Raw genomic sequence first — 12,517 nt, forward strand, 5'->3', positions numbered from 1 at the left:
AGAGCTGCGCTCGGTAGTGAAGTGAAAGCACGTTATAAAAATAAAACTACTGAATAATAATAATAATAATAATAATAATAATAATAATAATAATAATGATAATGATAATAATAATAGTAATGATAATAGTAATAACGATAATAATGATGGTTTCAAATTTTCCCACAAGGGCAGCCATTTTGGGGGAGGGGATAAGTCAATTACATTGACCCCAGTGTTTCACTAGTACTTAATTTATCGACCCTGAAAGGAGGAAAGGCAAAGTTGACCTCAGCAGAATTTGAACTGATGGACGAACTGCAACCAAGCATTTTGACCAGTGTGTTAATAGTAATAATAAATGCCTGGATGCAATACCAGGCAGTGACTCTAATCTTAACTGATTGGAAGTGTTACCATGTACATGTTTTGTCTTGGTATAAAAGATGAGCTACGGCAAATATTCTGCTCAATACCACAGATTTGTTTGACCTTAACCATCTGAGCAGCTTTGATCATGAACAGGAGTAGTGGGATGGGATGGGGGAGCATCATAGCCATGTGTTGATAGGAAGTCTTTGAGGTTTGAATAATTCACCTCTGGAAACTAGGGTGTCTTGTCTATCATCCTTAAAGAACCTTTATTCAGGGACTTTTTGAGCTGGGTGGATTGCTCAACCTCAAGAAAATTCAAACTGGGCTCCACCTGTAAAGTCATGTGTTGTTTCTCTTGATATAAGGTCATCATGTCACATACATATTGTTGTTATGCATGAGCCTGGTGTACCCTTATCAGACGGATATTCATGACAGGTACATTGGGCTTTGTATATTTGAACCCCTGTGTCACTTAGCTGGCATGCACTGCTCTTTCACTCAATAATAATAATAACAACAATAATAATAACAACAACAACAACAACAACAACAACAACACAAAGACCTCAAAATTGAAGTATTCAAGATGTAGGGCATGAAGTTGAAAACAATATCAATAATAATTGGAGCATTGGGCATGATTAAAAAACATATGAACAAAAATGAAGAAACTATACCTAGAATCAAAAAAGTAGCTCAGCCAGGAACAGCGCACATCCTACACAAGACACTATCAATTCAATAATACAACCCAAGGAAAACAATCCATAAATACAAGACACATTCTATATAGCAGTTATCCAAAATAAACTACCACCAGCAGGCTATAAAACCCAACACATTACACACACAACACAATACAAACACTAATACAACAAAAGACTGCACCATACCACACTAAAAACAGAAATTGATGCAATACAATATAGGGAAAAGTTTGTACACTCCAAACAATAAGAAAAGAACACACAATGCTGTGTACAACCTAGCAACATGGAGGTGAACCAGTATGATGCAGTAGAAATTTGCCTGAAACTACCAAATGTTGAATAATAATAATAATAATAATAATGATAATAATAATAATAATAATAATAATAATAATGATTTCAAATTTTGACACAGGGCCAGCAATTCTAAGAGCAGTGGGTAAGTGAGATTACATCAACGTCAGTGCTCAGTTGAAATTTATTTTATCAACCCCGAAATGATGAAAAGTAGTCACTTCAGTGGAATTTGAACTCAGAATGTAAAGATGGAGAAATGCTGCTAAGCATTTTACTTGGTGTGCTAACAATTCTACCAGCTCACCACCTTAATAATCCTTCTATTATAAGCACAAGGCCTGAAATTTGTTGGGAGGAGACTAATCAATTACCTTGACCCCAGTGTTTCACTGGTACTTAATTTATTAATTCCGAAAAGATGAAAGGAAAAGTCAACCTCAGCGGAATTTGAACTCATAACATAAAGATGGATGAAATGCCACTAAGCATTTTTCCCAGTATGCTAATGATTCTGCCAGCTTGCTGCCTGAATAATGATAATAATGATAATAATAATAATAATAATAATAATAATAATAATAATAATAATAATAGTTTCTAATTTAGGTGCAAAGCCTGCAATTTTGAGGGGATGGGGTTAGTTGATTGTATTTACACCAGTAGTAATAATAATGACATAGTGAAAACAGTAACAACATCTCTGAATACTCAATACGTTATATAAATAATTAGTACTGATATGTCAGGAACTCCCTGATATTCAGAGTATCACAACATAATATAACATGTTATGCATCATACATTACTTGAAACAAATGTTTACTACACCAGAGTATCATGCTTGTTTTCTGTGTGGAATTTTGGGAGTGACAAGGGAAGACAATCGAGAAAAGAGTCCAATTCGAAAGGGTCGTGGGTAGAGTGACTTGCTTTTAAATTGAGATCCATAACACAATGGGATGGACTGATAAATGGACTTTCAGTTTTGTAGTTACCAATGCAGGGACAACTTGAACATAGTTTTGGATGATATGCAGTCTTCTCTGGGTAATTAATTATATTGTGTGGGGTAGAGCAGTTCATGTCAACATTTTGGTAAAACTGTTTGGTGACTATACAAGGAGAATTAATGAAAGATGAAAAGTAATTATTGGAATTAGTTTTTTCCTCTGAATGTTTGGATGTCGTACAGTGACAATTAGAGATGAGCAAATCCTCAACAGGGTTCACTGAGCAATGGGAATATTCTGTGGTGGGTATGGGTGAGTGAGGTTCAGGATGTGTTTGTTCAGTGGATGAGTTAAACAGAGCGGAACAAACAAAATTCGCACAGTGCCAGATTTGTTTGACTAATGATGAAGTGGAATCCAGAAATGTTTTGCATTTAAATATTGAATTGTGATTTGAAGGTGTTAAAGCTTTCTTCAGTAGTTTATGTTGCACTCTGTGAAATTTCAGTGCTGGAATACATAAAGAAAAAGAAAATAATTCTTACATTTGGAAGGTAATGAAGTGGAAAATATACAACGTTTCAACAAATTGCAGACATACATACATACATACAAGCATAATTGAAATTAAATCAGAAATTAAACAATGGACAAGAGAACAGGAATTACATAATCAACTTCACAACTGTTACTTCTTTAAGATACAATGTACTCAGAGCTGAGTGCTTGTACATCACCTTATTGTTTCCTTGGAGCTTTTAATGCACACACTTTTCTACAGGAAGATGAAGTTTTACAACAGTGTGTTGACAATATTATGGGTTTTAACAAAAATGACAGAACAGAATTGTTAATTTTAAGTGTACTCCATTCTTTTACATAATTGGAAGAAATATCTGACTTAAAGTAAACTAAAATACTTATAAATAAGAATATAAATAAAATGTTTGCCACACATATTTGAGTGTATCTGTCCTATGTACAACAGACCCCAATATCTGAGAAAAATTATGTTATTATGTACTTATATGTGTCCCTATTTCTATCACATTTCATTTTTTGATTATTTTTTTCAATAAGATTGGTTTTGTAAACAATAAAAATTAATTTAATTTAAAATAAATATATTTTATTTGATAATTAACATAAAGTTTAGAGTTCTACACTATAAGTATTAAGTGTGGATTTCCTTACATCAGTAGTTTCTGAAATCTCAGATCTCAAATACTCAAGGAATTTAAAGAGATCTAACAAATCTGTCAGAACAGAGGCAGCAGGGTCAACGTTTTGGATGGAGGAGAGAGAGGATTGGTGTTAGAAGTGCACATAAAATGGTTACTGGTACATAGTACAGAGACCATGTTACAACAAAGTTACTTACACTGATGAATCTGATCAATAAGGTGGATAACATGTAATGGATTTGGGAAGATGTTTCCACAAGATTTCAGATCAGACAGGAACTGAGCCACTCGGGAACACTTTGCACGAATAGAACGACTTGTTCTTAGTAGATACTGCAGATCACCTTTGTTAGCAGCATCAACACACACATTCATTTCATCCTCTAATCGTTTTACTGTGAAAATAAACAACAATAACACATGTATATACATATTATGTGTTCATGGGTATTACACACACACACACACACACACACACACAAGATGTCTAAGAAACTCTAAGTCAGTCATACCAATCAGTTTTGCTCTAGGGGCTCTGAAAAGGACAGGGTTATATAATCAGGCTGTTATATAACACCCCGTTAAACCCCTAGTGCAAAACCAATTGGTAAGATCAGCTGCAGTGGAGATATAACATTGTACACTTCAATAAATATATATATATAGATATATAGCAACATAATTGAGATTCAGATGAATTAGGTACTTAAGTTGAAGAACCAAAAATTAGTACGGTATTATCAGTACAACTTCAAAATAAGGTGAATAAGTAAAATTATACAAATGTGTTGAACTGATTAAAAAAATTCTATTTATTTATTTATGCAGCTGAGGATAGCCCTGCATTTAAATTGATGTAATCATTGTATTGTTCAATTAAATAGAACCGCTTGAAATGGTCATACTGCATCACCTCTGGATATCCTATCGCTTATTTTAAGTATATATATATATATATCATCATCATCATCATTTAACGTCTATCGATGATGATGATAATAAATATATATCAAACATAAATTAAAAACAGAACACAAAGGATATCACAGTACACGTGTTTCAAGCTTTATAAACAATCTGTTATTACATCAGCATAGGTATATTATTGATATAAAAGATGGTGTAAAGCTTTCCTCAGCCACAACCATTGTTAGTCCAAAGATTACATCACACAAGAAAGAGTACATGTAATTATAATAGGTTTATCACATCTCTTTGAAAAGGTATATCTGCATAAAGGTTCATTGGATTTCAAAAATCTGCCCATACTGTACTGCTATTCAGCATAGAGTGAATGTTAAATAGATTGGATTGAGTTTATATTTAACTAACGTGTATAAGATAGAAAGAAAAGAACAAAGGTAAAAAATAAAAAGTAAAAAATAAAAGTAATAGAAGTAAAAACAAGAGTAATACAAGCAAAAATAATAAAGTTAAATATACATATAAATAAGATTTAGCAATATTGGAATAAAGTAACAAAATAAAAACATAAAATAAAAGATAAAGAGATAAAATAATATCAGCTGAGAACAGGATGTTGGCTTGGATGAGATGTTAGGGGTCATAAATAATTTCCTAGCTTGACCACTAGGGGTCATAAATAATTTCCTAGCTTGAATTAGAGATTAAGGTTGTAATATGATATCATTGTGATGAAAGGTCGGTTTACCCAACCCACCACTAAAAATTTCTAGCTTTATAAACTTATCTATTAAATGGGTACATACACATACATAGAAGTCAACTAGCCCTGGCAGCAAATAAACTTCGACTTGATCCATGCAAGACCAACTTTCTAAGTTATCTCCCTTCACACACTTCAAACTATCAAGTCATTCGATCGCAATTCAAGTGAAGAACATTACCTACAAGACCTGGAAAAGACTAGATACCACTACCATCAACTGGCATTAGCTTACCCAGTACCAGCACAATACTTGCAAGCAAAGATGTCTTCTGGCATCACATAATCTATAAGTTATCTCTCCAGCTGCCGATATTGAAGCAGAGCTTTCTGGTCCTTTGCCAAGGGAAGCTCTACAAACTTTTTAAAATCCTCCTAAACTGTCATTATTTCATTAATATAGTAAGTAGCAATCACACTGAAAGTGCTTCTGTATTTAATACCAATTTGCTTCCATCTCCACACTGCAAGCATTCATCAAAAACCTTCAGAAACTCTTCTTTTTCACACTACAACCTCACCGTCTTATATACAAGTTTAACAATTGTGAACTCTAAATCAACCCATCCAACCCACCACAGCAATTAGTCCTGATGGCATCTTTTCTATTCCAGAACTAGCTCTTATACTTACCAAATTCTTTAATCATTCTATCTACAGGAATTTGCTCTACAGAGTGTCCCATGGTCTCAGAAAAGTGCTTCCCCCTGACTCAACAAACTGCTTATTTATCCTTCTCATAGCTCAAAAGTCATAGAAACAATAAAAAACAATAACCTCCGCCATCACATCTCAACCACTAACCAATAAGTTTTCTATACAATCAGATCCTTTGTCACCCCACCATGGAGAATGTTGTCAAAAGCAATATTGTTGTTCTTCATATTAACAAAGCCTTTAACTGGCATGATAATCTTCTATACTAGTTGCTCACCTATTGGTCAATGTAAAGCTCTCATTTCTTGGATTAAAAGCTACAACATTGAAAGGTCACACTACTGCAGTGTATGGCAACAGGCCTTTCTACTCATCCCTAATCCTTAGGCTATGGTTTATCCCCGAGATTCTGTAGTGCCCCTCATACCATCATAATCATTACTAACAACACACAAAAATGTAAAGATGGCCCTGCATTTCATCCATCTTAGCCTTCTGCACATGATCTACAACCTAAATATCTCACACACACACACACACACACACTCTCATCTGCGTCAGACACTAGATATTTTACAGAAATTTCAACTGGTTATCTTCCTTGCATGATGTTTTCTTTTTATATTTTAAACATCAATAAAGGATGTTCTAAACCAATGTAGTAAACAAGTGAAAACCTTAGTGGCTGAAAGAATTAACAGCTTTGAACACACACACGCACACACACGCACATGCACACACACACACACACACACACACATCATTTTAATGCATTTTTCCATGCTTGCATGGAGCAGACATATTTCAAACTATACTTCTTTATATAACAGTGTTTGCAAAATCTTTTAACAATTACTTTATTATGTTTCATTGAAAAAAAAAAAAAAAAATCTATTAAACTTACAAGACATTGTGATGAAAATGTCAGGATCCACCATTGTGTCTAGTAAAAATACAAGATGAGCCAACAACTTCTTCCATTCTTTTATAAGACTTTTTAGTCTTGTCGTCATGGATTCAGACAAAGAATCAAATGGATTAACTGAAATTTTTTGAATATGTAGACTAACTAAAGAAGAGATTTCTGGATCAAGGCATTCCAAGTTTTTGATTGTCATTTCAAACTGCTGCACAACTAGAGAATAAATAAATATTGTTACGTTAATAACATTTTCTCATATTTTTTTACTTACAAAACACACAAAATCGCTCTCTCTCTCTCTATCTCTTTCTCTCTCTCAATACTGATGTAGTTACAAATCAAAAAAAATTTTTTAATGTAAATACTTCCTAATCACTTTAAACCCAGGGGTTCTCAACCATTTTTTATTTATGGACCCCTTTGATTACTATTTTATTCTGATGCCTCCACCCCAGTCAGCCGATGCTTGAAAACTAGTTTTATAGAAACTTCCTTTAAAATTCCTATTTTGTTTTTTCACACATTCACTTGTGTAGGTTGAACTATGTAAAATGTTAGAGAAAGAAACCTAGCTGTTTCTCGCAATACATACCAATACAAACATCTAAAACAAAATCTTTCCAGGGGCCCTCAAAATATTATTGTGGATCCTCAATTTAATACTCTGCTGTGTGACTCCCCCACTCCTCCAAATCTTATATGGATCCTCAGGGGCCATATGGACCCTGGTTGAGAACCCTTTTGATACCAACCTTGGTTCAATGATACAAATTCCCTATTTTAAAGTGATGTATAGTAAAACCTTCCATCAAAATTTCATCTTCATTTATATTCCACTTTAACAAGCCTTTCTACTATAGGCACAAGGACTGAAAGTTTTCGGGGAGGAAACAAGTCAATTACATCAGCTCCAGTGCTCAACTGGTACTTAATTTATCAACCCTGAAAGGATGAAAGGCAAAGTCGACCTCGGTGGGATAATAAGGACAAAGGGCGATCTTTCGTTTTGATTACATTTTACGTCATTTCTAATCCACGTGCATTTGTTTATGTTTCCGTAAAAGGGTTTTAGGGTTAGGGACGGAATTCCCTAACCCTAACCCTAAAACCATTTTACGGAAAGCGACGATCTTGTTCAGAAACATAAACAAACGCACGTGGGTTAGAAATGGCGTAAAATGTAATCAAAACGAAAGATCGCCCAAATATGGTAGTAGAAACACAATTCTTACATATAATCAGGTATACTTTTTTCTTGATGACTAAGTGAAGGGGCTTAAAAAACAGATATGCAAGTTGCTTATCCAACACAATATCTACGAAGTCATTTTGTCTTTACAACTCAAATTATAAATCATGAATTTTATATCTTATTTATAGTTATTGATAAAGACTTTTTACTTAGTTGCAGAGAGATGTTAGCACTCCGTCGCTTACGACGTCGAGGGTTCCAGTTGATCCGATCAACGGAACAGCCTGCTCGTGAAATTAACGTGCAAGTGGCTGAGCACTCCACAGACATGTGCACCCTTAACATAGTTCTCAGGGATATTCAGTGTGACACAGTGTGACAAGGCTGACCCTTTGAATTACAGGCACAACAGAAACAGGAAGTAAGAGTGAGAGAAAGTTGTGGTGAAAGAGTACAGCAGGGTTCGCCACCATCCTCTGCCGGAGCCTTGTGGAGCTTTAGGTGTTTTTGCTCAATAAACACTCACAACGCCCGGTCTGGAAATCGAAACCGCAATCCTATGACCGTGAGTCCGCTGCCCTAACCACTGGGTCATTGCACCTCCACACAGAAAGATATAATGAGCCAATTTGTTGGAGTATTAACTTTCTGGATCAGCAGACATGATGCTGTATTGAGAGTTTTTCCAGGGACACAACATAGTGTTGATGATGAGATATAAATCACTGGTCCCAAATTCATTATAACAGTATTTTATGACTTAGCCATCTGTGACTCTCCACCTCCCCTCAAGAGACAAACATACTAATGCAATAAGTTACAATCTCATAAGTAAGCAAAACAATTCATTATTATGGAAGCAGTGTTAGTTCAGAATAACATTCTGTATAACTTACTTCATGAGGATATACTGCAGAAAGCCACAAAACTGTGGCGTTTGTCTTGAGAAAACATCTCATATACACATAGAGCACTAAAATGCACAGAAGAATATCAGTAGATGACAAAAAGTACCCAGCAGCAGTGGTGGAATGGCTAAATCAAGATTTCTGCTTCCTTGTGCGTCATCAGTAGCAGGTATCCACAAGCAACTGCCCACTTAAACAAATTTAGCCTCTACTGACTTAAGAAAACAGTGATTAACAATACTTGAGCTTCTAGGGTGTTGTCATACACTATTTAGTAACGTCTATCATTAACTGACTGTGATGTCCCAAAGAATCCATTCAGTGACTTTATACATACATAGACACATATGAAGGATGATGGTTAAAACAAGATACTTTCCTTCACAGCTTTGCTACCAAGCAGCTGGCCAGTCAAAATTTACATTAGATTAAAAACAGAAAGAGAAGAATGTACACACACACACACACACACACACACACACACACAAAATGTAGATGAGGGAAGTGAGAAGCTGTAGAAACACATATATAAAAAAAAAAAAGGTTTGTTGATTGAGTTTGATAAGGATCTGTTCTATCATGATGCTCATGATATTTATGTTCAGCACTGATTATTGTTGCCATTTTTCTAGAGCTCAAAGAATATTTAGTCACTTACACTTTGATCTTCTGGAGCCAGCGATGATAAAACGTGCAACTTCGTACATATTGTCTAAATGATTGTAAAAGTAATCTTGTAAGGATTTCAGTCTTTCTTGACAGCAATCACTCTGCTGGATAATATCAAAGAAAACATTTATTCAACAAAAATCTTAATAACATGATACACACAGCTATAAATAAAAAGAAATGCATAAAAAGTCAATTCTTCTATTAAACCATATTTTTAATTATGTTACACCCAAAGTTCCTTCAGTGACTTGATGATAGCCCAGGATGAATTGTATACTTTTATAATTGACAGGATAGCATGTGGTCAAAGGCAAATATATCCAACCCCACAACCCCAATAATGCAAGACTCCTTTTTCTGTTCCTCAGTACTACCCACCTCACCTCAGTTGCAGGGTTTTGTCCTGCAGTTACTTGATGGCTTTGGTGCTGCTGGTGCCACATAAAAAGCACCCAGGACACTCAGCAAAACAGTTGGCATTATGAAGGGCATCCAGCTGTAGAAACTATGCCAAAGCAGGCAGCAGGAATTGATGCAGTATTCAGACTTGTCAGTTCCAGTGGAACCCAACCCATGCCAGCAAGGAAAACGGGTGTGAAATGATGATGATGATGATGACGATGATAATGATGATGATGATGATGATGATGATGACATACACAACGATTTTTTCCCCAAATACTCAAAGCCTCACACTTACAAAAAGAGAAATAATTTGGTGAAATATTTACGTTTTAGAAGAATATTGGCAGCATGGAGACAGACAGACAGACAGACAGACAGACAGACGGACGGAAGGATGGATGGGGACACACACACACACTAAAAAATAGTGTCTACAGAGGTGTACAGATTTTATATACTAATTAAAATAAGAAAGTAGTCAGGCGTTGGTGAAATACTATTTATTACTCAAACATATTGTTTTAGGACTTTCCTTCATCACGGAACTGTGTTCACGTTTACATATACATATACATACACATACGTGCACACACATATATGTACACATAAATACATATATATATACACTCACATAAATATGTTTACACTCTTTTTATTTATTCATCACTCTAAGAAGAAATTGATATGGATCCATTTTGATCAGCTAAATTTGATTGGTTAATGGAAATTTGAATAATAAATTATGCAAACCCTATAGCATTTCTAGAGAAGTGTAATCAGCATAATGGTTTCTTAAAATTGTTATGACCAAAAATATATGTGAGAATAATAAATGTTTATGCTTACATGCTTGCAAGTGTAGGTAAAGTTTAATCATATATATATATATATATATATATATAAACACACACACATATACACAAACATGCATATACATATATGTACACACATACACATATGCACATAGCTGTCTATGCAAGCACAAGTTCATGTATACATATATATATCCATATACATATGTATACATACATATACACATATACACACAAACACACGTACATGCATACATACACATACACACAAGTAAGTACCTATATCTTTACAAGCACACACATGTACACATACAGAGACTTGTACATGCATACACGCATATATATATATATATATAAAAACAAATAATAAATGAGTATATGCGTATATACATACAGGTATGTGCATACCTACATCTACCTGTATATATAGGTGCATATCTGGGTACAGGACATTGCAAACAAAACGTAGACAAGAAAATAATAATAACCAGAGTACAGAAAACACACAAGCCACATAGAGAACATTTTCCTTCATCAACTACCCCCGTTTTAACACCGGCGTTTCGAAGTGTTGGGCAGGACGCATCATTAAAACGGCTCTTCCCATGGACCGCAAATTAAATTTGTATACACAAATTAAACCTGTGCCATTGAGGAATGTGTAAGTTTTCAACCAGTATAAATATATGTATATTATAAATCTTTGTAGATTTGGTCAGCAAAGGAAAACAAATAAAAGTAATCAATGGTCCATTAGAAACATGTAACCAATGATGCTATTGTTCACAAATTTTGATATAAAATGAATAAATAGATATCCAAAGTTTTATTACACTTTATCACAACCTTGAGCAAATTTAATGTCTGACAAAACATTTGTTAATGTAAAATAGCTCTGTAATACCAAACATTTCTATTTTTTAATTTCTTGACCTTTCTTCACCATCTTGTTGAAATCTATGGCTCTAGCCATTGAAAGTTATTTGCCAAATTTCACTGGTTTCAAATACTTTTTAATCTTTATAAACAAAAATAAAAATGGTTAAAAAGTAACACACTTACTGTTTCTGGAAATAAAATTGGATCAACTAATCGTTCTAATGGTTCTGAAGTTTCAGCAAAGACATTGACCATAAGATGAAGAATTTCCTGGTTTACTTTATCCTCCAGTTGATAAAGTAAGTCAACAACTTTGTCACAGTCATCCTCATAATTGTTACACAGCCTATTATAGCTGTCACTATATAAAAGAAAAGGAATATATCATATACAAATGAAAGAAAGAAGCACTCAATACATTTGGTTAGAATTACATGTATTTAATAACAGTCTGACTCAGCCTCAGGGTTACATCCAGGAAGCTGACCTTTGTTAAGCTCATACTCTTTTACTTGTTTCAGTCATTTGACTGCGGCCATGCTGGAGCACCGACTTTAGTCAAGAAAATCGACCCAGGACTTATTCTTTGTAAGCCTAGTACTTATTCTATCGGTCTCTCTTTGCCGAACCGCTAAGTTACGGGGACGTAAACGCACCAGCATCGGTTGTTAAGTGATGGTGGGGTGACAAACACAGACACACAAACACACATACATATATACATATATATATATACATATATACAACGGGCTTCTTTCAGTTTCCGTCTACCAAATCCACTCACAAGACTTTGGTGAGCCCAAGGCTATAGTAGAAGACACTTGCCCAAGGTGCCACGCAGTGGAACTGAACCCGGAACCATATGGTTGGTAAGCAAGCTACTTA

The 12,517-nt window shown here is 34.6% G+C and overlaps 1 protein-coding gene across 1 annotated transcript in view; it reads right to left on the reverse strand.

The window, feature by feature from the left end:
• Nucleotides 1–2,065: 2,065 nt before the first annotated feature.
• LOC106874078 (uncharacterized) overlaps nucleotides 2,066–12,517 on the reverse strand; it is a 63,510-nt gene continuing 53,058 nt past the window's right edge. Inside the window, exons 10-14 of the mRNA XM_014921672.2 lie at nucleotides 11,816–11,993; nucleotides 9,523–9,637; nucleotides 6,747–6,977; nucleotides 3,696–3,893; nucleotides 2,066–2,824 (exon numbers count right to left, since the gene is read on the reverse strand). Of these exons, the coding sequence (XP_014777158.1) occupies nucleotides 2,187–2,824; nucleotides 3,696–3,893; nucleotides 6,747–6,977; nucleotides 9,523–9,637; nucleotides 11,816–11,993 (1,360 nt within the window). The 3' untranslated portion in view covers nucleotides 2,066–2,186. The remainder of the gene's footprint in view (nucleotides 2,825–3,695; nucleotides 3,894–6,746; nucleotides 6,978–9,522; nucleotides 9,638–11,815; nucleotides 11,994–12,517) is intronic.

Source organism: Octopus bimaculoides, chromosome 14, assembly GCF_001194135.2.
Source record: "Octopus bimaculoides isolate UCB-OBI-ISO-001 chromosome 14, ASM119413v2, whole genome shotgun sequence".
NCBI lineage: Eukaryota > Metazoa > Mollusca > Cephalopoda > Octopoda > Octopodidae > Octopus > Octopus bimaculoides.